We start from the raw sequence: 23,361 nt of genomic DNA on the forward strand, positions 1-23,361 counted from the left end.
TTTGTTTTATGGTAAGAGCAGTGTTTGAGCAGGAAATCCTTTAAGAGGCCAGTAGTTCTCTGAAAGACAAAGTGATGATTTAAGTTACCTTTCTTCCTTACATTTTGTCCCCTACAGCAGTTTAATGACCAGCTCCTGTTCATCCGATGACATTGATCAGGAGGAAATCCAGCTTGCCTTGCAGGCAGCTAAAATTGCTAGCAGAGAAAAGATCAGATCCCGATTTCATGGCAGCAATGACCTTATTCACCGACTCTTTGTCTGCATCTCAGGTCTGAGAGCTCCCTTTGTTTGTTACGAATGTCAATTTTATTCATCTTTCTCTCTTTGTGTCTCTGTTATGAAATTAGGGTGTGCACGAAAATATAGGATGTAGCACTGACTAGATACGATGTGGCTGCAGGATTGTAATTTAGGGCCTTACCCTGCAAACAGCTCTTGCAGGGGCAGGTGTCTGCCTGTACAGAGCAGCTTGCAGGACTGGTGTTTGGGGACTTGTGAAACCTGCAGTTAAGGAGGAGTTTGGTTATGTAGGTGCTTCATCCTCATAGAGTTTCCTCTTCCCAGTGCTGTCCCAAGACTCCAATGGAAGAAATTCCTGAGGGGAATGAAGACGTTTGGTAGTAGTAGTCCTTGTATCATAACTTATGTCTTGTAACTTATCATAACTTTTTCTAGCTCTGTAACAATGTAATTCATATTTAAAAAATCTCAGAATGTTCTTATAACAAAAGCACACTACAGATATTGCATATCAGATTACAAGTACTTTAGGGATAAAAAAGTCTTGACTGTTGTTGTAGTTTAATCTAATTTCTTTTAAAAATAAAATTTTCAGTTATGATCTTAATTTTATTACCAGTATGAACTATAAGTGTTCCCTAGTCTTTTTAAACATAAAATCATTAATAACAGCATTGTACATATTTAGAGGATCATTTTTTTTGGTGATGTTCAAATAATAATGGCTTTACCCATTTCCACCACCGGCTAGGTGTGGCTGACCAGCTGCAGACAAACTATGCCAGTGATTTGCGTAGCATCTTAAAGACCTTATTTGAAGTGATGGCAACCAAACCCGAAACAGAGGACAAGGAAAAGCAGAAGAAAGGTGAACATAATGAAGTATATTTTCTCTATTGCACTTTTCAGTTGTGCATAGGTCTTTAAAATATTTGGTAGGAGATTTGTCTTTTGTTCCTGTGAAATAACTCTCAGCTCTTCTACAGTCATTTAACCCTTGGTAAAATGAGATCATAGAAATGGTATGTAAATGTATATGTCAGTGGAAAATATACTTACATGTTAGTATGCCTTGCACCAAAAGTCAAAAGACAGAGTGTCCAGGGTGCTTCTGCCCATTTGCTTACTGATACGAGGCAAGAAATAGTATTTCTTTTCTGTGGATGTGAATGGTAGCTCCTGTAGACATTCTCATGCTAGCTGTACTCTAGATAGCTCACCAAAAATAGCAGAGAGGATGCAGAGCTGCAGGCTTCAGCGTGGGCTGCGCAAGCCTGTCTGACCACCCCTGGGTATGTACTTGCCTTGTACAGCTGGTGCTGACTCCCACACCATGACATCCTCACTTCTATATTTAGAGAGCTAGCATGGATAGGTTTACATGAGCTACAAATCACACACCCTGCTGCAATGTAGATGTAACCTAAGTGTGGCTGGGACCTCCCAATAATTTGCTGCGGTATTGGTAAAAGACTACGAAAAAGATATGCTATCACAATCTAATATGTGATGTTAAGTTCATTTTGTTTCATGTTTTTCAGTTAATCAGGGTTTAAGGAATGCCACACTGGAAGATTGTGCTTTATGCCAGGAAACCATATCTTCTTCAGAACTTGCAGCAAAGGCCAGAGATGGAGACTTTGAAGGTATTTTAACATTTCTGAGAATTCAAATAAGGGCACGCTGTTGGGGGGTAAAGTGGGAAACTGAGTCACGAGTTCACCCAATTTAGGCTTTATCAATTTTCACCTTTATATACTATTTCAGACAGAAATATTGTCACTTATAGTGTCTGAACATACATTTATGCAAGACAAATGATAACAGAAAAGAGGAAATTAATAAAGGGCCCAAGTTACCACATTCCAGAGCACCAGGAAGGCCTTACGTCTTCCATGATGGTTGTCACCTCCTTTGATCTCTTGGAATGATCCTTCAGTCTGGTCCTTCCATTCCTGGTCCGGTGTTTCTCTGATTTGGGTCTTGTTGACTTGGGATCTTTTATACATTACCACATTACAGATTATTTAACCTTTCTGCAGTCAGCTTGGTAATCACAATCGGCTTCTGCAATCACATTAACCCTTTGGGTTTTAGGTAACTCAGAGCTTACCTAAAATTACATATGTGCAAACTTCGATTACCCATCTTCCGCATTTATTTATTTTTTTGTTTGTGCAATTTCTATGTCACGTCGTTTTGTGCCCCTGGGTTTTCCCAGTAAAAGACTTATTGTTGTTCCAGGTTTGTGTGTTTTTACCTTAAAACTTTCTGCACAACGTATTATCTTTGTTCTGTGAGCAATCACGTCATTTTAAGCAGATCAGTGATTCTTTGTAAAAGAAGAATCGACAAAACCATACTTTTGCCACCAAGGCCTTGGCCTAAGTGTTACCTCTTCTATACTCATTCACTACCCATAATTACAGATTTTTAAAGTGTAGCTATCAAAGCTTTTAATCTTATCATTAGCAATCCTTTGTTTTTATATTTCAATATTATAATTCAATATGTGGATATCATCCTATTCTACCCCTTACTCTATTCAAGGGTAGTTATGGAAAACACAATGATCCTTTTCTGTCAACATTTCTTATCTTCTTTAAATATGGGTTTTCAAAGGCCTTTTTCACTCAAAGTCATTTTGCTTATGCATCATTATAAAAAACCCATTTCATTAGAATTTTTCTTGTGAATGCATTTTGAGGACTGTCTCAACTTTAGGATCTTACTTTTAATGGTACCCCAACAACACTGACTTAGGTACAAAAGTTGCTGATTAGGACTAAAAGAAAGCTGATTAAAAGTGTGGCTGTTCTCTGAAAAGTGACTAAAAATGGCATCATGGGATTCCGTGGGGTCATGACTCCAGATGGAACATGTTCAGGTTTACCATGTATACCCTTTTTTTTTTTTATAACTGACAGCCCTGCAAAACTTCACCTGAGATCTGAAAATCCTGTATGTACAGTATGTATATCTGTGTCAGTATAGAGATATACTGTATATAGTGAATACATAATTATATGGTGTGTAAGCTTATATGGCATGTGTGTCATTTTACTGCATTACTAAGTAAGAGGGAAAAACCACAAATGATTTATATAGGTCATTCCAAATGAATACCATGCCTCAGCATTATGCATTTTTATAAAATCAACATAATTTTTCAGAAGTGTTCTACAAATGTCTGAGAATTTTTAAAAAAATGTTATTGATACTCTTTTTGTATCGCTCAATATATAAAGCCAGTATAAGGCTTAGCATCAGAAATCAAGCTGTACCACCTAAGAGAAAAAGAAATTATAAATAATATATCTTAGATCATTTTTAGAGGTTTCTAAAATAACTTGTATTTTGAAGTCTGATCTTTTAGGGCTAAATGCAAGTGCTGCATCCCACTGGGAGTCTGGCAATCATCTTACTCTCAGTGATATTCAACTGATAGGAAATTCTCAGTTTTCAAAAGTGTCATCTAGTGATTTTTGACCTCCAACTTCAAACGTCTTGAAAGGTCAACGCTCTTAGAAAACAAAGCCCTTTTAAGATCTCTCAAGTTGAACTAAAACTGAAGCTTCCACTTCTGAAAATGTAGGCCCCTCTTTCTATGCTGTTAGAAATGGGACCTAATCACAAAATTCACATCAGGATTCAAGCATCCAAGAAGCTCCTATCTCCAATTTTGGTTTAGGTGTATAGATACAGGTATGGAACCAACCACATAGTTTGAGTCTGTATCTGAACTTCCTTAAAATTCAGTGGTGGCTGAATTTGATTGGTTCTGAGGTGTACATGCTTAGCTTTACATGGAACACTACATATAGAAGAACACATTGTTTAAATATTTTGTTCTAATCATCTACCAAAAATACTGACAGGCAGCATGGTTTAGTGATTAGAGAATAGGAACGGAATGTTTGAGACCTTTAGTGATTTGCTATGTGACCTTGGGCAAATCACCTCATAGACTCATAGACATTAAGATCAGAAGGGACCATTATAATCATCTAGTCTGAACCTCCTGCACAATGCAGGCCACAGAATCTCACCCACCCACCCACTCCTGCAATAACCCTCTCACCTATGTCTGAGCTATTGAAGTCCTCAAATCATGGTTTAAAGACTTCAAGGAGCATAGAATCCTCCAGCAAGTGACCCATGCCCCATGCTACAGATGAAGACAAATAACCCCCATGGCCTCTTCCAGCCTCCTCTGGAGGAAAATTCCTTCCCGACCCCAAATATGGCGATCAGACCTAATCTTTCTATTGCATTTTCAGCATCTGTTAAAAGAAGTTACTAATGATTAGCCACTCCTTCATGACAGCATTGTGAGAATTAATTAGTTAATGTTTGTAAAACATGCTTGTGAAAACACAGCACCCATAGGCTGACTCTGTGGGTGCTCCAGGGCTGGGGCACCCACGGGAAAAAATGGTGGGTGCTGAGCACCCACCGGCAGTCAGTTCCACTGGTAAGCCAGCTACTTCCTCTCCCCCCCCCCCCGAACCTCCCCCCACTGCAGATCATCTGTTCTGCAGTGTGCAGGAGGCACTGCGGGGGAGAGAGAGGAACGGAGCGGGGGCAGGAAGAGGTGGGGTGGGGACTTGGGAGAAGGGGTGGAGTGGGGGCAGAGTGGGGGCGGGAAGAGGCGAGGTGGAGGTTTGGGGGAAGGGGTGGAGTGGGGGTTGGGTCTGGAGCACAGCCAGGGGGTCAAGCACCACCCAGTATGTTAGAAAGTCGGCACCGCTACAGCACCATATACAGTATAATATGTAATGGCTAAATGTATATAAGCCTTCCAATATCACTTTGATGGGTTCTATAGAAAACCCTAAGACAGTCAGACGACCATTAATCATTGTCTCTCTAGCTTCCACTGAAGCCACTTTAATAGTCTTTCAGAGCATGAGACCCCAACTTCAGACTTCTCTGCTCCAGGACAGGTCTCTAAAGCATATTTGGTTAGCTGTGTATTGAAATGCTCAGTACTTACCTGTATACAGGCTGTGCATACCATTGCTTTCTATTCAAAGTCTTCTGAATTCAGGAAACCCGAGATCAGATAGATAGGTAATTTAGATCTCAGCTTGAATGCAGAGGAGAGATTACTCCTTGGGGAATTCTGCGCTACTGTGTGTGTGCATAATTAATGAACCACGCATACTTTTAATTTTTTGTGCAGAAAAAAGCTTCTGCTGAAATATTGCTGCAGTTCTGCCTTTTGCCCACCAGAGAGTGCTGTGGTGCTAGAACACAGCAGCAGCTCCCAGCTAGCTAAGGAAGAGAAAGTGCCTGCCTTCTTTGCAGTGCCTGTTGGGCCAGGTCAGGCAACAGGGCCTATGGGGAGACAGACAGCATGCGGCTGCTGGGGGGGTCAGACAGGGGGTCATAAGGACTAGTGGGAGAGGACAGACTGGGGCAGGAGCTGAATGGGAATGGAGGCACAGGGCTGCATGGTGATGGTGGAGGTGGTGCAGAGCTACATAGGGACAGGGGTGGCTGAGTGGGGATACAGAGACACATGAGGATTGGGAGGGGGTACAGGGACACATAGGGACAAGGGTAGCTGAGTGGGGGCACAGAGACACATTGGGTCAGGGTAGGGGTAGGGGGTACAGGGACACATGGGGACAGGGGGAGGGGGTACAGAGACACATAGGGACAGGGGAATGGCTGGGTGGGGGCACAGAGACACATGGGGATGGGGGAGGGGATGCAGGGCCACGAGGGGATGGGGGGAGTGGGTGTCTCAGTGGGAGTCGAGGGACACATGTGGACAGGGGGTGCAAGGACATATGGGGACGGGGCAGATGTGCCTGACTGAATGGGAGAGACTAGGGGTCAGCCAAGGTCTGCATGGGGGAAGCTCCCTAACAATCCCTCCACCTCTCCCCCCCACACAAAAAAACAACCTGTTCCTTACTTTTCCTACTCATACCCAATAACCCTCCAAGTTCACAACTGGGCTCCTTCCCAGCAATTTACTTCCCTCCCCATCAGCTCCTCCATTACCCCTGACTCCCCCAAGTCTTTGCACTGCTTCTGAGGTGTGCAGTGATCAATTGTTCTCCATGTCCAACAGGGGTAGTACAAGAAGAAATGGTCTTAACCTGTAGCAAGGGAAATTTAGGTTAGATATTAGGAAAATCTTTCTAACTAAAAGGGTGGCTAAATTCTGGAATAGACTTCCAAGAGAGGTTGTGGAATCCCCATAATGGGAGGTTTTTAAGAATAGGTTGGACAAACATTTGTCGGGGTGGTTTAGGTTTACCTGGTCCTCCCTCAGTGTAAGGGGCTGGACAAGATGACCTCTGGAGATCTCTTCCAGCTCTATATTTCTATGATAGTATGAATTCTGTCTGGAGTAAGACAGGAGCACAGACTGGGAATTAAGGGCAGCATTCTGGCTAGTTAGTCAGATATGTGTGTATGGCATGGGGGCCCTCTACATCAGATGCTGTTGGTCCCAATGAAACTCTTGCAGGGCAGTTCATTCCTGACCTGTAAAATCCTCTGCTACTTCTAGAGATAGACGCTTTCCTCCTCGTTAAAAATTGTTGATTCTGAGAATTTTATGGTGATTATTTTTAATCACTCACAAAAAGGCACATTCCTTGCTCCAAAAGAACATAAAATCTATCCTGTGATATGGATGATAGAAATATGCTAGAGACCAGAATGATATCACTAATGTCTTTCTCATTTGTGCTTTAATCAGGATTTGAGCAACTAGCATTTTAGGAGTCTGATCCAGCTTCCAGTGGAGTTAATGTAAAAATAACACTGATGTGTCATAGGGCCAGATCCTTTGCTAGTGTAAATCAGTGCAGCTCCATTGACTTCGTTGATTGCATCTGCCTCAGTCACTCTGTCTGAGTGGCTACAGTTTTCCCCAGTTCATCTAAAGCAATGGGACTGTATCACAAAATAGGAAGTGAAGGGAAGTATATCTTTTGCCACTGCTGGAAAAGGTGGAAATTAAAATATACGGACAAGATGAGAGGGAAAGCCATAGAGTCTCATTTAACTAAATTTGGGCTTGTTGGGGTCTAAAATTCATCCTTTCTAGTCAAGAATGAAGAAAAAAATGGTTTAAGCAAAGAAAAGAAACTTCATTTTTCTCACCATTTTAGATGGACTTGTCAGTGTCACGGGTTCTAAGTGATGGGGGCCATATAAGTAGATGGCTATTGGTAAAGTAGAGCTCTCGGCAAGTGTAACCCACACACCTCCTGAGTGTGGTGTTCTGTCCCATCTAATAGCACCAAGACCACGTAGAGAGAGAGATTAATGACTCTCTTACCTAAGGGCTATGTGGCTGTTAGCTCATGCAGTAGAGGCTCATGCATGTAGTTCCAGAGGTCCCAGGTTTGATCCCGCCCGCCAGTGACTGGGGTGTTTCAGTGTTACACAAGCCTATCAAGAGTTAGATAAAGAAAGGTAGTTCCTGAAGTCAAAGCACGACACATTCTGATAATCAGTAATTTTTGGGAGGGACCGGCTCCTCGTTTGTTCACATACTGGACTTTCCACAGTGTTATCTTTGGTAATGAGACTGCTTATGCCAAGGCAGTCATTCTAGCCTCTCATTCTCTGGCCTCCAGAATGACCCATACAAAACAACCAGACTGAAAAAAATAGGTCCTGCCAGCAACTGGGACATTTAAGTGGCACCACTGAAGTTTATGGGAAGAGCAGTGCCAGCATTAGTTCAGGGTGTAAAGACTGAAGGATTTTTTGACTGTTTGGGAGTGGAGGCATACGGGCAAGTAATGAACTACTGGTAAAAAGTTTCAGGACTTTCAAATACTCCCTAGGTTTAGAAAGTTTTAGCTCAACCTGCATTTGGAGTTAAAGCTGCCTGGCTTCTGCACAAGAACTGTACACACAACCCCCTTCCCCAAGCAATTCAGGCCAGAATCCCTACAGACACAGCAGGTTATGCAAGTCAGTGAAGTGCTCCAAGTTGTCATTGTTGACATGAATTATGCAGATTTTCCCCTCATATATGCCAGATTATGTCAAACGGATAAATGTTTCTGCTGTCATCCAACAGATGGCACCACAAACTGCATTGTAGCATAGACTCTCAGTGATCAGGAACAGTCAGCATGGATTCACCAAGGGAAGGTCATGCCTGACCAATCTAATTGCCTTCTATGATGAGATTACTGGTTCTGTGGATGAAGGGAAAGCAGTGGATGTATTGTTTCTTGACTTTAGCAAAGTTTTTGACACGGTCTCCCACAGTATTCTTGTCAGCAAGTTAAAGAAGTATGGGCTGGATGAATGCACTATAAGGTGGGTAGAAAGTTGGCTAGATTGTTGGGCTCAATGGGTAGTGATCAATGGCTCCATGTCTAGTTGGCAGCCGGTGTCAAGTGGAGTGCCCCAGGGGTCGGTCCTGGGGCCGGTTTTGTTCAATATCTTCATAAATGATCTGGAGGATGGTGTGGATTGCACTCTCAGCAAATTTGCGGATGATACTTGTCAAGGTTCCTCCCCCACTCTGAACTCTAGGATACAGATGTGGGGACCTGCATGAAAAACCTCCTAAGCTTATCTTTACCAGCTTAGGTCAAAACTTCCCCAAGGTACAAAATATTCCACCCGTTGTCCTTGGATTGGCCGCTACCACCACCAAACTAATACTGGTTACTGGGGAAGAGCTGTTTGGAAACGTCTTTCCCCCCAAAATACTTCCCAAAACCTTGCACCCCACTTCCTGGACAAGGTTGGGTAAAAAGCCTCACCAATTTGCCTAGGTGACTACAGACCCAGACCCTTGGATCTTAAGAACAATGAACAGTCCTCCCAACACTTGCACCCCCCATTTCCTGGGAAATGTTGGATAAAAAGCCTCACCAATTTGCATAGGTGACCACAGACCCAAACCCTTGGATCTGAGAACAATGAAAAAGCATTCAGTTTCTTACAAGAAAACTTTTAATAAAAATAGAAGTAAATAGAAATAAAGAAATCCCCCCTGTAAAATCAGGATGGTAGATATCTTACAGGGTAATTAGATTCAAAAACATAGAGAACCCCTCTAGGCAAAACCTTAAGTTACAAAAAAGATACACAGACAGAAATAGTTATTCTATTCAGCACAATTCTTTTCTCAGCCATTTAAAGAAATCATAATCTAACACATACCTAGCTAGATTACTTACTAAAAGTTCTAAGACTCCATTCCTGGTCTATCCCCGGCAGAAACCAGCATATAGATAGACACACAGACCCTTTGTTTCTCTCCCTCCTCCCAGCTTTTGAAAGTATCTTGTCTCCTCATTGGTCATTTTGGTCAGGTGCCAGCGAGGTTACCTTTAGCTTCTTAACCCTTTACAGGTGAGAGGAGCTTTCCCCTGGCCAGGAGGGATTTCAAAGGGGTTTACCCTTCCCTTTATATTTATGACAATACTAAACTGGGAGGAGTGGTAGATACACTGGAGGGCAGGGATAGGATACAGAGGGACCTAGACAAATTGGAGGATTGGGCCAAAAGAAATCTGATGAGGTTCAATAAGGATAAGTGCAGGGTCCTGCACTTAGGACAGAAGAACCCAATGCCCAGCTACAGACTAGGGACCGAATGGCTAGGCAGCAGTTCTGCGGAAAAGGACCTAGGGGTGACAGTGGACGAGAAGCTGGATATGAGTCAGCAGTGTGCCCTTGTTGCCAAGAAGGCCAATGGCATTTTGGGATGTATAAGTAGGGGCATAGCGAGCAGATCGAGGGACGTGATCATCCCCCTCTATTTGACATTGGTGAGGCCTCATCTGAAGTACTGTGTCCAGTTTTGGGCCCCACACTACAAGAAGGATGTGGATAAATTGGAGAGCGTCCAGCGAAGGGCAACAAAAATGATTAGGGGTCTGGAACACATGACTTATGAGGAGAGGCTGAGGGAACTGGGATTGTTTAGTCTGCAGAAGAGAAGAATGAGGGGGGATTTGATAGCTGCTTTCAACTACCTGAGAGGTGGTTCCAGAGAGGATGGTTTTAGACTATTCTCAGTGGTAGAAGAGGACAGGACAAGGAGTAATGATCTCAAGTTGCAGTGGGGGAGGTTTAGGTTGGATATTAGGAAAAACTTTTTCACTAGGAGGGTGGTGAAACACTGGAATGCGTTACCTAGGGAGGTGGTAGAATCTCCTTCCTTAGAAGTTTTTAAGGTCAGGCTTGACAAAGCCCTGGCTGGGATGATTTAGTTGGGGATCTGTCCTGCTTTGAGCAGGGGGTTGGACTAGATGACCTCCTGAGGTCCATTCCAACCCTGATATTCTATGATTCTATGATTCTATGTCTGCCTCCTCCCAATGAATTCATCCTGAAGGCCATTGTTGGGATTGCACCAGTCAACGATACTCTTTTGTGTGTAGCATTTCTACACTTCCAATCACTTCTTTTTTTTTTAAATTAATGTTTCCACATAAAGTGAACAAATTTACAGAAAATGAACATATCTCTAACCCTGGCTCCTGCTCTCATCAAAGAGCATAAATACCTTTCACACTAAAAGAGTTCACTAGACTACCTAACAGGGAAGAAATGTCCAAATATTTCTAATTAATTCCCATATACAATCACAGACCGTATTCCCTTGCAAATGGTGCCCAAATATACAAGATTACTTTCAATCAGTAAAGATGAATAAATAGATCTAAAATTCCATTAGTGGCTCTTGTCCCAGCTCAGATGGAGATAATGAACCGTTCTCAGTTTTATCAGATTTCTCATTCTGACTCTGTTTAAAATCCACCAGCTGGTCTGGATCATAAAACAAATATGAATTTTTATTATGAATCCCCTGACATTGGTAAGGATAGATGAGTTGGAAACCTAGTGACTTTGTGAAGGTGAAATGCAATAAACTCTGGATTATTTGGTATCCCACTACAAAAATCTTTGCAAACGCACAGCTAAGATTGAGATATATTTGTCTTACAAAAAAAGTATCCTCACACATTAGGAAAATGTTATACAGCATTAAGAAAAATTATACATGAGATTAAAATTAGTAAAAATCTCAGTTTCAGTTTTAGCATGAACCTTAACTCTGCATAGACAGTCACTATGCTCTTGTATGAACTTGCACAGAAAATGATAGAAGACAAAAACACCATATCATCCGTGAGTGAACACTTTTCATAAAGCACTCAATCCATATATGACCTCTCAGTTCTTGTCCTCAAACTAAACCTGCAAATCACCTTCAAAAGACAGGGAACTTAAATTCATTACTCTGCAAGACACTAAAAAATGTGGACTCAACAGAGACACTGGTTTTATGACTCATTACAACAATTTGTAACACACCTCACTGCCTGCTAACGCTTAATTGCCCACTTCATTTTACAGCATGTGTGAGCCCCTTAACAGTCTGTCCCAATTTGTATTTAGCTCAGACACTGGTTACCTTCCCCAGACCTGAAGAACAGCTCAGTGAAGCCTGAAAGCTTGTATCTTCCACCATCAGAAGCTGGTCCAATAAACAATATTACCTCACATACCTTGCCTTACTCTTCAATAGACTTTTTATAACAAGCTCTTTTAGTACTTGTCTGCACTAGGAATTTTTTAATCTGTAATTCCCAATAAATGCAGGTCTCCTGGCAGCATCACTGGAAGCGGTAGTGTAAATACTTGAGACTGGCTTGGGTATTTTTAATACTGTGATGTCTAACCTTAGGCAACTTATTGAGTTTTTTCTGCACTACAGTTTCCACTGGTGCTACCACCGATGGAGCCTTCCCCATTGGGAATTATGATCTGAACAATTCTCACGTAGACAAGGTCATGGAGTTTTGGGCAGACAAAGAGAAAGTCAGATTCATCTCTGTCGTAACAATAAGCATGAGATTTCAAATCAAAAGACTTTCTGGAGGAAAGATGGATGTGTCACACAGCTATTTGTGCTCTATAAAGATAGATTTGTCATAGCCCTTCAGACACAACTTCTATTCCAGACATAACATGTTTGCTGTGAATTTCCAGGGTAATCATGTGAAAACATCTGTTTGTACCATGTAACAGTACACTAATTTTTCTCTTCTGATCCCACTCCCATTCCTATAACACCACTGTGCTCACCATCACCTAGTCATAACTCCAGGCATAGTGTAGGTGTCATGAATGCCAGTGTAAATAGCTATTTGTGGCATGTGTTTGCATCTGTTTGTGACACATAACATAATTTCTCCTCTCTCCCCACATTTGCCTAGTCATAACTCCATGCTGCTCTCTAACATGCAGAGTTAACTATATCCAGTATCCCTCAGCCCAGGTCTTAAACCCTAATTCCCATAGCCACGGGAAACCACACACTAGAGCATTTGCGGAATATAGTATCTAGTAATCGTTAAATCAGAATTAGTTGTCAGCCTGATGTGAACAACCAATTTTCCTGTTGTTCTCTAAATGCCTATAGCTGCTCTGGTCTTTATAATGATGACCAACAGCATTTTGTAAATGAAATCATTTAAATTGTTGCAAAACTCTTCCTTAGTCAGCAGCTCTACCTGAGCCATGAGACAGTGCTCCACACATTACCTGCTAAGACTCCCAGTTTCCCTGGGAGAATCCTGATTTCAGGTACCTTCTCCTGGCTTCCAGAGTGGCTGCTTGAATGTCTGGTTTTCAGGGAGTAAGCTGAACTGCCTAGCATATAGGACCTGAAATTGTCCTTCTGGCAAGATCAAGAACTTCCTCCACGAAGCTGCTGCTCAGCAATACAGAGAGCCCAACGGCAGGAGGAGCAGCACACTACCATCCACAGCAGGAGGAAGACAGGAAACCCTCTGCAGCAGGCGGGGAAGGGAGCTACATTCTAGATCCCAGCACCAAGATATACTCCTTGGAGGGTGGGGAGAAGAGAGGAGTAGTAACCCCTCGCCTCTCCAGAACTAAGGGGAAAAGTTTCTACTGCTTCTGGGGAGCCAGAGAAAGGGCGAGACTGGACAGGGGAAACTTGAGGGGAAAAAGGGGGAAGCCAGACAAAGGAATCTTAAGAGATGATTAAGAAAGAGAGGGAGAGAGATGGTGAACCCAAGGGGGTATTGTTGGATCTGGTCCTGTGGTTTGCTGTTGTTTGCCTCTGGCACTGGGTGCCGGCAACAGGTTTATGCAAATGAGGAAACATGTAATCATCAAATATTCAAATTAGTGCAGCTTCTCTGGGGAGAGGAAGAGAGAATAAACAACACATGACTGATGTTTAGTCACGTTGCTTAATGCACTACGGCACAGGTTTTCAACCTTTTTTCATTTGCAGGCCCCTACAAAGTTTCAAATGGAGGTGTGGACCCCTTTGGAAATCTTAGACATAGTCTGCGGACCCCAAGAGTCTGCACACCACAGGTTGAAAACCACTGTTCTATGGTAACAAAAACCTTTCATGGATCCCTTAGACATAGTCTGCGGATCCCAGCGCTCCCCAGCTTGAAAACCACTGCACTACAGAAAGTTGCTCAGATACTACAGTGTTGAGCGCTGCATAAAAGCCAACATAGAGTAGAATAGTGTATTTCATTATTTGTATAAAATATCCAAATTTCCAGACCCACAGCTTTTAATAGGTCTGGTTTCATGTTATGTAACAATAACTTGGTCTGACTTAAGTCCAGGGAACCTGCAAGGAGAATCACATCTAATCCAGTTGGAATCTTCATCCTTTGTATTCTATTTTACAGGTCTGATCTGTATTGTCTGTATGTTATTTAGATTGTAGGTTCTTTGGGGCTTTTTCTGGTTGTATAGAAACTGCAGTTGTATAGAGTTATATAGAGTCCTGCAGTTGCTCTGAAGCACTGCTGCCGTGTGGCACCACAATAACCACAACTTTCCCACGGTTTCTAAATCCCAATGTATTGATTGATTTTGTTTTTGCTCTACAAAAAGATTAGAACTTTACTGTGCCCCAGAAATGCATTGAGAGAAAGTTCCTTAGACAGAGAGAAATCAGAATTTCAGTATCAATTGTATTCCAGATTTTGAAGTACTGGGCAAGAGAAAGTTGGTTTCAGTCCAAACATGTGCTACCAAAATAATAGTCTGTACTGACTGAACTCTTTGAGGGTGTGTCTACACTGTAAGTGAAGGTGTGATTGTAGCTAGCTAACACAGGTAACAATAGCAGTGTAGTCGTGGTGGCACAGTCTTCAGAATAGGCTAGTGTCAAGGTTCCTTCCCCACTCTGAACGCTAGGGTACAGATGTGGGGACCTGCATGAAAAACCTCCTAAGCTTATCTTTACCAGCTTAGGTCAAAACTTCCCCAAGGTACAAAATATTCCACCCGTTGTCCTTGGATTGGCCGCTACCACCACCAGACAAATACTGGTTACTGGGGAAGAGCTGTTTGGAAACGTCTTTCCCCCCAAAATACTTCCCAAAACCTTGCACCCCACTTCCTGGACAAGGTTGGGTAAAAAGCCTCACCAATTTGCCTAGGTGACTACAGACCCAGACCCTTGGATCTTAAGAACAATGAACAATCCTCCCAACACTTGCACTCCCCTTTCCTGGGAAATGTTGGATAAAAAGCCTCACCAATTTGCATAGGTGACCACAGACCCAAACCCTTGGATCTGAGAACAATGAAAAAGCATTCAGTTTTCTTACAAGAAGACTTTTAATAGAAATAGAAGTAAATAGAAGTAAAGAAATCACCTCTGTAAAATCAGGATGGTAGATATCTTACAGGGTAATTAGATTCAAAACACAGAGAATCCCTCTAGGCAAAATCTTAAGTTACAAAAAAGATACACAGACAGAAATAGTTATTCTATTCAGCACAATTCTTTTCTCAGCCATTTAAAGAAATCATAATCTGACACATACCTAGCTAGATTACTTACTAAAAGTTCTAAGACTCCATTCCTGGTCTATCCCGGGCAAAGACAGCATAAAGACAGACCCACAGACCCTTTGTTTCTCTCTCTCCTCCCAGCTTTTGAAAGTATCTTGTCTCCTCATTGGTCATTTTGGTCAGGTGCCAGCGAGGTTACCTTTAGCTTCTTAACCCTTTACAGGTGAGAGGAATTTTCTCTGGCCAGGAGGGATTTTAAAGGGGTTTACCCTTCCCTTTATATTTATGACAGCTAGCAACCAGACTACAAGACCTCCAGGGACTCTGGATACATATGCAGATTGCTAGCCTATGCTGAAGCCCATACCATCACATCTACATTACTGTTGTTATCTACACTAGCAAGATTAAGGCTAGCATGAGTATGCCTACTCATGCTACAATCACACCTTCACTTACAGTGTAAACATATCCTTTCTGAGAACAGGAAGGAATAGCTGGGTATAATTGCCTTGGGTGGCTTTTTAGGCATCAAAGATAAGAATAAGAGGGATTATATAAAAATGGCACAAGAGAAGTTGTGTGTTATGGACAAAAGGGCCGATTTTATGGTAGGAATTGAAGGGAGGGGAAAAGGTGATGGTACTTTCCAAACTGGGCAAGCATTGCTGATGTCCCCAGGGTTCTCTAGTTGTCATGCCTGCAGCATAAGTATTTACCATGTTCAGTAATTACTGCTTCCATGAGGAGAGTGAGAGCAAGATGATCAGACTTTTCTGCACTTGTGAGGGTAATGCATTCTGACATTTGCAGTGCCATAAGTTTCATTTGCCACTGTAGAAACAGAACTTTTAAGGTTATCTTGGTAGAAGATAACCAGGGTTATATGTGGGTTGCTCTCTCTCTCTCTCTCTCTCTTCTCAATTGTGCTTGGTGAAATCTGACGCACACAGGTCCAGCAGAGAGTTTCCGTAGGAGCTCTGGGTTAATGGTTGTCTCTGAATATCCAAACCAGCAAACAAGGTTCAGTGTGGACTACCTTCTCTGGACAGTTCAGCCACAATGTGTGTCTTGCCATGTGCTTAGTACTTAGTGCTAAAGAGATAGTCTTGTCATTGTACTGGGAAGAAATCCACTAGACTAGAGCTAGCATGGTTGGAGCCCTAACAATCTCCCAATTTTCCTACTCTCCCAGTTTCCTGCATCACATCCCACTCTTCCCAGCTGAGTGGACTCAGCCTTTCTGGAACAGGTCGGCATTATTCGTTGGCCAGAGCAGTCACTGCTGTGATATGAGGTCCTTCTTACCTCCAGGGACTGGATGTTTTGTTTCAGCAACATTCTCACAAGTGAGAGACCAGGACAGGAAACTGAACCCAAGCTCCTGTTTGTCAGAACACAACATGAGCATAAATCCCTTTGACAAGCTAGGTTTCAGAGTAGCAGCCGTGTTAGTCTATATTCGCAAAAAGAAAAGGAGTACTTGTGGCACCTTAGAGACTAACCAATTTATTTGAGCATAAGCTTTCGTGAGCTACAGCTCACTTCATTGGATGCATAAAGTGGAAAATACAGTGAGGAGATTTATATACACACAGACCATGAAAAAATACACATTGTAAGGAGAGTGATCACTTCAGAGGAGCTATTACCAGCAGGAGAGTGGGGTGTGGGGAGAGAAAACCTTTTGAAGTGATAATCAAGGTGGGCCATTTCCAGCACATTTCCAGGAGTTAATAAGAATGTCTGAGGAACAGTGGGTGGGTATTGGAGTTGTAAGAATGCTTGATAGAGATCTTGTAGGTGTTTGTTTCTGTCTGAGGGGTTGGAGCAAATGCGGTTGTATCGTAGAGCTTCTTACAACTACAATACCCACCTGCTGAAATGAAAAAACAGATTGACAGAGCCAGAAGAGTACCCAGAAGTCACCTACTACAAGACAGGCCCAACAAAGAGAATAACAGAACGCCACTAGCCGTCACCTTCAGCCCCCAACTAAAACCTCTCCAACGCATTATCAAGGATCTACAACCTATCCTGAAGGACGACCCATCACTCTCACAAATCTTGGGAGACAGGCCAGTCCTTGCCTACAGACAGCCCCCCAACCTGAAGCAAATACTCACCAGCAACCACACACCACACAACAGAACACTAACCCAGGAACCTATCCTTGCAACAAAGCCCATTGCCAACTGTGTCCACATATCTATTCAGGGGACACTATCATTGGGCTTAATCACATCAGCCACACGATCAGAGGCTCGTTCACCTGCACATCTACCAATGTGATATATGCCATCATGTGCCAGCAATGCCCCTCTGCCATGTACATTGGTCAGACTGGACAGTCTCTACGTAAAAGAATAAATGGACGCAAATCAGATGTCAAGAATTATAACATTCATAAACCAGTTGGAGAACACTTCAGTCTCTCTGGTCACTCCATTTCTGATCTCAAAGTGACTATCCTTCAACAAAAAAACTTTGAAAACAGACTCCAACAAGAGACTGCTGAATTGGAATTAATTTGCAAATTGGATACAATTAACTTAGGCTTGAATAGAGACTGGGAGTGGTTGAGTCATTATACTAAGTAAAACTATTTCCCCTTGTTTATTCCTACCTCCCGCCCCCACTGTTCCCCAGACGTTCTTATTAACTCCTGGAAATGTGCTGGAAATGGCCCACCTTGATTATCACTTCAAAAGGTTTTCTCTCCCCCCACCCCACTCTCCTGCTGGTAATAGCTCCTCTGAAGTGATCACTCTCCTTACAATGTGTATTTTTTCATGGTCTGTGTGTATATAAATCTCCTCACTGTATTTTCCACTTTATGCATCCAATGAAGTGAGCTGTAGCTCACCAAAGCTTATGCTCAAATAAATTGGTTAGTCTCTAAGGTGCCACAAGTACTCCTTTTCTTTTTGACAAGCTAGAGGCAGGCTGCCCTTAAATAAACTGGCATTTGTCCTCAAACTTTGAGTCTTCATTATGTAGCCTTTCTATGCATACAAGGGCCAATCTGCTCACTTTTTCCTACAGATGGACCCAAAGCAGAACACAACATCCAAATCCTCCAAAGTCAGGGGGAGTCTGGAGCCAGGTCCAAACTGAGTAACTCAGGGAGATGTTATCCTTGTTTTATCACCATAAAAAGCTGTGTAGCAGATTTGCTGCATATCGAAATGAATTGGACATCACATGCCTTTTTGTTCCAGTGTCTCCAACTCCTGTCACTTTGTCACAAGACATGTAGTATTTGATGTTTTTTCTTAAACATCCAGATCCTGGATTCATGTAAGGTTCCTATCTTTCATTCACTGTCTGTTTTCCCTCATGCTGTGTTAACAAGTTTGATTCTTTTTTTTTTTAACTCATTCTCCTTTATCTCCAAAATCACTCTTCTTATTCATTTTCAATATTTTTTCTTTCTTCTGCTTTTTTCTTAACACTTTATTTAATATTCTCTCCCTCTTATTTTAGCACCCTCCCCCCCGATGCTTATTATTTCTTTTCCCCCTCCTTGATGTTCCTGCTGTGGCCTTCTCTGCCTGTCATCTATTCTCCGGCAGATTTTCTTTGGCCCCTGTGCACAATAGAGCAATGGGCCAGTTGGCGCTGAGAGCAAGGTGTTCTCTCTATTCTGTTTGCAGATCTCTAAAGCACTGGTAGACAGTGCCTCAGAGATTAAATATATTGTACGTTTCAATTTCCTGCTGCATGCAGAGCGAATGGAGCAGTGCAGCTCAGGAGAAGGACCATAAAATAAAAGCCTGTTGGTGCTGGTGCATTGTTACCACCCTGCTTTCAGCAGTGTCTTCAGAGTAATGCTTGGAATTTAATTTACAAAGCTTGCTGTACTTCCTATCATATTATATTTTTATCCTCTCATGAGACCTCTCTTAAACAATCTTTCAAAAATCTCTTCTAGAGAGCTCAATGTTTAGTACATACAGTAACTCCCAAAAGCCAGCTCCCAAGGCTGTGTGAGACGGGGGCTGAAGATCCTTGGAGAGGGATCCTGGTTGTAAATTGTATTGTCCTTGGTGCCTGCCTGGTTTAAAATATGGCTAAATCTTTAAAGGCTCAATGCAAAGTGTTGAGCACTTTGTCTGCAATTCAGCACAGCACTTAAGCACATGCTTACCTTTAAGAAAGTGCCTACTTGTCTCAAAGTTAAGCCTGTGCTTTTGCACCCCATAGGAAGATTTTTCAGCCACAAATTCTTCTGCAGGAATGAACACAGGATTGGAAACCATGAGTCTCAACTTTTAATCTGGTCCACCGCTGTGGTCCTGAGCAAATAATTTATTTCTTGTTGATTTTTAACATCCACAAACTGACTGATTTACCAACCTTTACAGGGAAAGTGTGACTGAGGATTAATTAGTTATGTTTGCACAGCATTTGAACATGTTCTATATGTGCTAAGTGTTATTTCAGGGATATGTTGAAGTGCAGCTGATATTGGATTGGTGCATGTAGGGTGGGAAGTAAAAGCCAGAATCGATACGCCACAGGGCTAAATTCACAGCTGCACTTGAACTGTTTTAGCATTTGCTGGGTCACTGGTTAGGAAAGGGAGTACCCTTTAGGTTAGCTCACAATATACTGTACTGTGATAAGAAGAACGATGAGTAAGCCAACGATAAGATGCATGAAGTCACTTTTGGGGAACAGAGAATTACTATATTTAATTTTGAAAAGTAATATATAGAGAGTATATCAAGTAATAATATATATACACTCCTTCTATATCTTGAGTACCAATGAGGCATATAATTTTCCAAGTAATATTGTCATTATACATGTCAAGGAGGGAACAAAGGTAAATACCACCTAATTTGCAGTGAAGTTAATCTGGCACAATTTTACACAAGTAAAATTCTTGTGTAGCCATTAACTCTGGGTTATAAGCAGGGGTGAAAGTAAGTCGACTGACTTACCGGTACGCTGGGGCCAGCTCTGGCCCCCGGAAGGGGCGGAGCTGAGGGGGTCAGAGCCAGCCCCAGCCCACCCTGTAAGGTAAGTGCCCCTCTTTTTCCTCCTCCCCTTCCCCACCCCCGCCAGTAGCAGCAGCAGCCCAGGGCTCCTGGGGCTATTTAAAGGGCCCGGGGCTCCACTGCTTCTACTGCCCTGGTCCTTTAATTAGCTGCCAGAGCCCTGGAGAAACAGCGCAGCTCCAGCGGCTATTTAAAGGACCTGGGCGGCAGAGGCAGCTGGAGCCCCGGCCCTTTAAATAGCTCCTGGAGCCCCCGCACCGGCTTACTTTCACCTCTGGTTATAAGATATTGGTATGCTTATGAAATCAGGGTATATTCATTCCACTACTTCTTTATTGGAGGTATTTATTCCATTTATTCTCTTTTAGGAACTTGCTTTTTGGCAATTTAGTTACTTTTTTTCTTTCCCGAGTTCTTTAGGCCTACTACTTAAATGATTCTACCTTTACAATTTCATTTTGTTTTTAGAGTATTCCCCCTAAAAGCATGTCCTTTGTCCAATCAATCCTTCACATTTTGAATAATTAAAAATGAAACATTCCTTTCTCTACTAGTTTAGTTCCCAAAATATACCTAGTTGTGCATTTCAAAGTATGGGAACTCAGAAAAATAGAAAGCTTTTTGAATTTTGAAGTTGTGCTCATAGTTTTTTCTAATTTCGTTAACCTGCTTGTTAAAATATTTTATTGATTGAATTGTGCGTATGGTTTATTTTTAATTTAACATGCATTGCTTTAATTTGGTAAATTTTACATGAAATTAAAATAATATTTCACAGAAGACTATGTTGGGATTTGACCTTTTCATTCATTTAATTAAGTCTCCCACCATTGTTCTTCCTTGCTGACCCTACCTCCAACTCACTTGCCATTTGACCTGTGTATTAAATGTATCATATGTTTATCTCTGGTTGATACTATGTTCCCTGAGGAAGGGACCTTGTCTCTTTTCTGCTGATAAAGCAACAGACATATGCCCTGCACACTCTAATAACCGACAGATCTAGACTTGGGAATTTGTGTAAATATTTCCAGGAGTTTACCTTTCATTATGTCCAGAGATTCTTTCCTGGGCAGCACTTAACTTGCCCTTGATTAGATTTTTATTAACTTAATTAAGCAATGGTCTACATCACGTTGACACCCATAATTCCAGGCTCTCCAGGGTGATGTCAGCTTGCCACTAGCAGAAGCAGGTGAGCAGAAGTGAGCCTCATGTGTTTTGCTTTTCAAGGGGCAGCTCACTTCACTGCTTTGCTTTTGTGGAAGATTACAGAAGTTATTGAAAGAAAAACAAGGGCAATATTGTTAAGGAATACTTTAAAATTCTTTCTCTGTTAACATTGGCTGTACCCTTAATGTTGCTCTCTGATTGAATTGAGGTGTTTGAGTTAGGGATCAAAGGTGTTACCTTAGGATAGGCTCTGGGTATAATAGGCCAGGGGAAGCTAAGCCTCCCATGGCGCAGCTGCCGCCATCGGATACCAAGTTGCAGGTTTTGGTGGTTTGCACGGGGGAAGTTTTTGCTTATTAATATGTGCCATGCAGGTTCTGGGGTTGCTGAGGAGGCATTGTTTGCTACTCAGCTTCCCAGGTTCATCAGTAATCTCCCTGGACTCCAGAGAGATTACTGATGAACCTGGGAAGCTGAGTAGCAAATACCACCACCTTAGCTACCCTGGAACCTGCATGGCTCATATAAAAATCTCTTTCCCTGGGTGGCTTGGGGTCTCGGGAGGAGAGGTGTGATGTGGCTGGGAGATTGCCCGGGACTCCTCCCACAGTTGAGGGGGGCTCGGCGTTCCAGCTAGCTCGAGGTTTCTCCGGCAGTGTGGGGCGGGGGTGGGGGGGAACCTCATGGGAGGGAGCAGGGCCGTGGGCAGAAGGGGTGGGGCCTAGCTTCCCCAAAGGGGGGTCCACCTGCCTCCCATGATCTTTAGAAAGGTAAAGGCTCTATTTAAACTCAATGTTTGGATTGACTGGTGCTTCTGATACTGTGGTCTTTGTACAGGCAAACTTCCACTCAGAGCAATGAGAGTGTTTCTGAGGGCTTAAGCAAGGAAAGAAGGATCAGGCCCTTAGTTGATTATCTGGAGAGATGTGGGGGTGAGGAGGGGGTTAACCAAATTGAGGAAAAAGTGGGTTGCCTTGTCTGTAGTGAAGTCTTGACAGGCTAGTGAATACAAAGCTGTACTCTAGGCTTCTTCTCACGGTTACATTGCCGAAAAATACTTATGGTTCCATCTCTGTATTTAACATTCCTGCCTGTTAAGGGGCTTATTCCTTCACCCACTTACTTCCCTGGTCCTTCTCACATGAACAGAGAGCAACAATACCCGAAGTCCAAAGGTGCAAACAATTCAATGTTTATTGGGGTGAACTTCCAGCAAGCATGATTCCAGTTTCCTTCCTTAGTATCCTCCTTCCCAGCTCTGACACCACAGAGCCTTACACCTGTGTCCCTGTTCCCATTCCTACCCTTAGCCAAACATTATTCCAATTTCCTTACCCCCATTCCCTGGTCCCCTTTCCCCCTTTAGTAAAACATGATTCCAATTTCCGCACCCCCATTCCCTGTTCCCATCTCCCCCACCCACACACCCATCCCCTCCCACCCACGCCCACTCACTTCCTCATTGACTACAGATTATATAGTAAAACTTGAGTTCTGCTTAGCTATACCTTAACCCATCATTTTCCTGAAATTTAACTAACCAATCCTAACATATTGTAACATGATTATGTAACCAATTATATCCCACCACCTTAATTAGTTTACACCCAGCAAAATTAATTATACAGCAGACAGGAACAATCACAGAACCAGACAGAGATTATACAGACAAACGATAGCAAAGTGGGAACTATAATGACAAGACAATACAGAAGTGAGGATTTCACATCCCAGTTATTGATAAGTGAGTTCTTGCCAGACAGGATGCTATCAAACTAAGTTTCCTTTTACATTTTCTAGGCACTTCCCTTTCTCTGGAGGTGATAGGAATACAATCCTGTTCTGATAGTGCCTAACAGCCCAACAGCACCTTATTTCAATGTGACTAGTTTGGAATGTGAGGATGTGACCGTTCGCTTCCTAGCTTATGGCTGCCTCTGCTGCTTAGCCGAAGGCCTTAGCCTAAGACAAGGGCCTCAAACTGTCACAGTAAGAGAAGGCCCTTACACCAGCAGACAGTGATTTTGATTCTTTCTTTTATACCTCTAGAACTAGCCAAGTGATAAGAATACACCTAAATTCTTAAAGTACAGGCCTTTGCAGACAGGCCTGAAAATCTATATCCTAA

General features: G+C 42.5%; 1 protein-coding gene across 6 annotated transcripts in view; it reads left to right on the plus strand.

Moving 5' to 3' along the window:
* The window catches only part of ZFYVE28 (zinc finger FYVE-type containing 28), a 308,906-nt gene that overhangs the window by 282,290 nt on the left and 3,255 nt on the right, over positions 1 to 23,361 (plus strand). For all 6 annotated transcript variants that reach the window (XM_084625714.1, XM_084625713.1, XM_084625715.1 and 3 more), the window contains 3 exons: positions 118 to 272; positions 995 to 1,111; positions 1,785 to 1,889. In XM_084625714.1, the coding sequence (XP_084481840.1) occupies positions 118 to 272; positions 995 to 1,111; positions 1,785 to 1,889 (377 nt within the window). The remainder of the gene's footprint in view (positions 1 to 117; positions 273 to 994; positions 1,112 to 1,784; positions 1,890 to 23,361) is intronic.

This window comes from Lepidochelys olivacea (assembly GCF_965140295.1).
Source record: "Lepidochelys olivacea isolate rLepOli2 genome assembly, chromosome: 4".
Taxonomy (NCBI): Eukaryota; Metazoa; Chordata; order Testudines; family Cheloniidae; genus Lepidochelys; species Lepidochelys olivacea.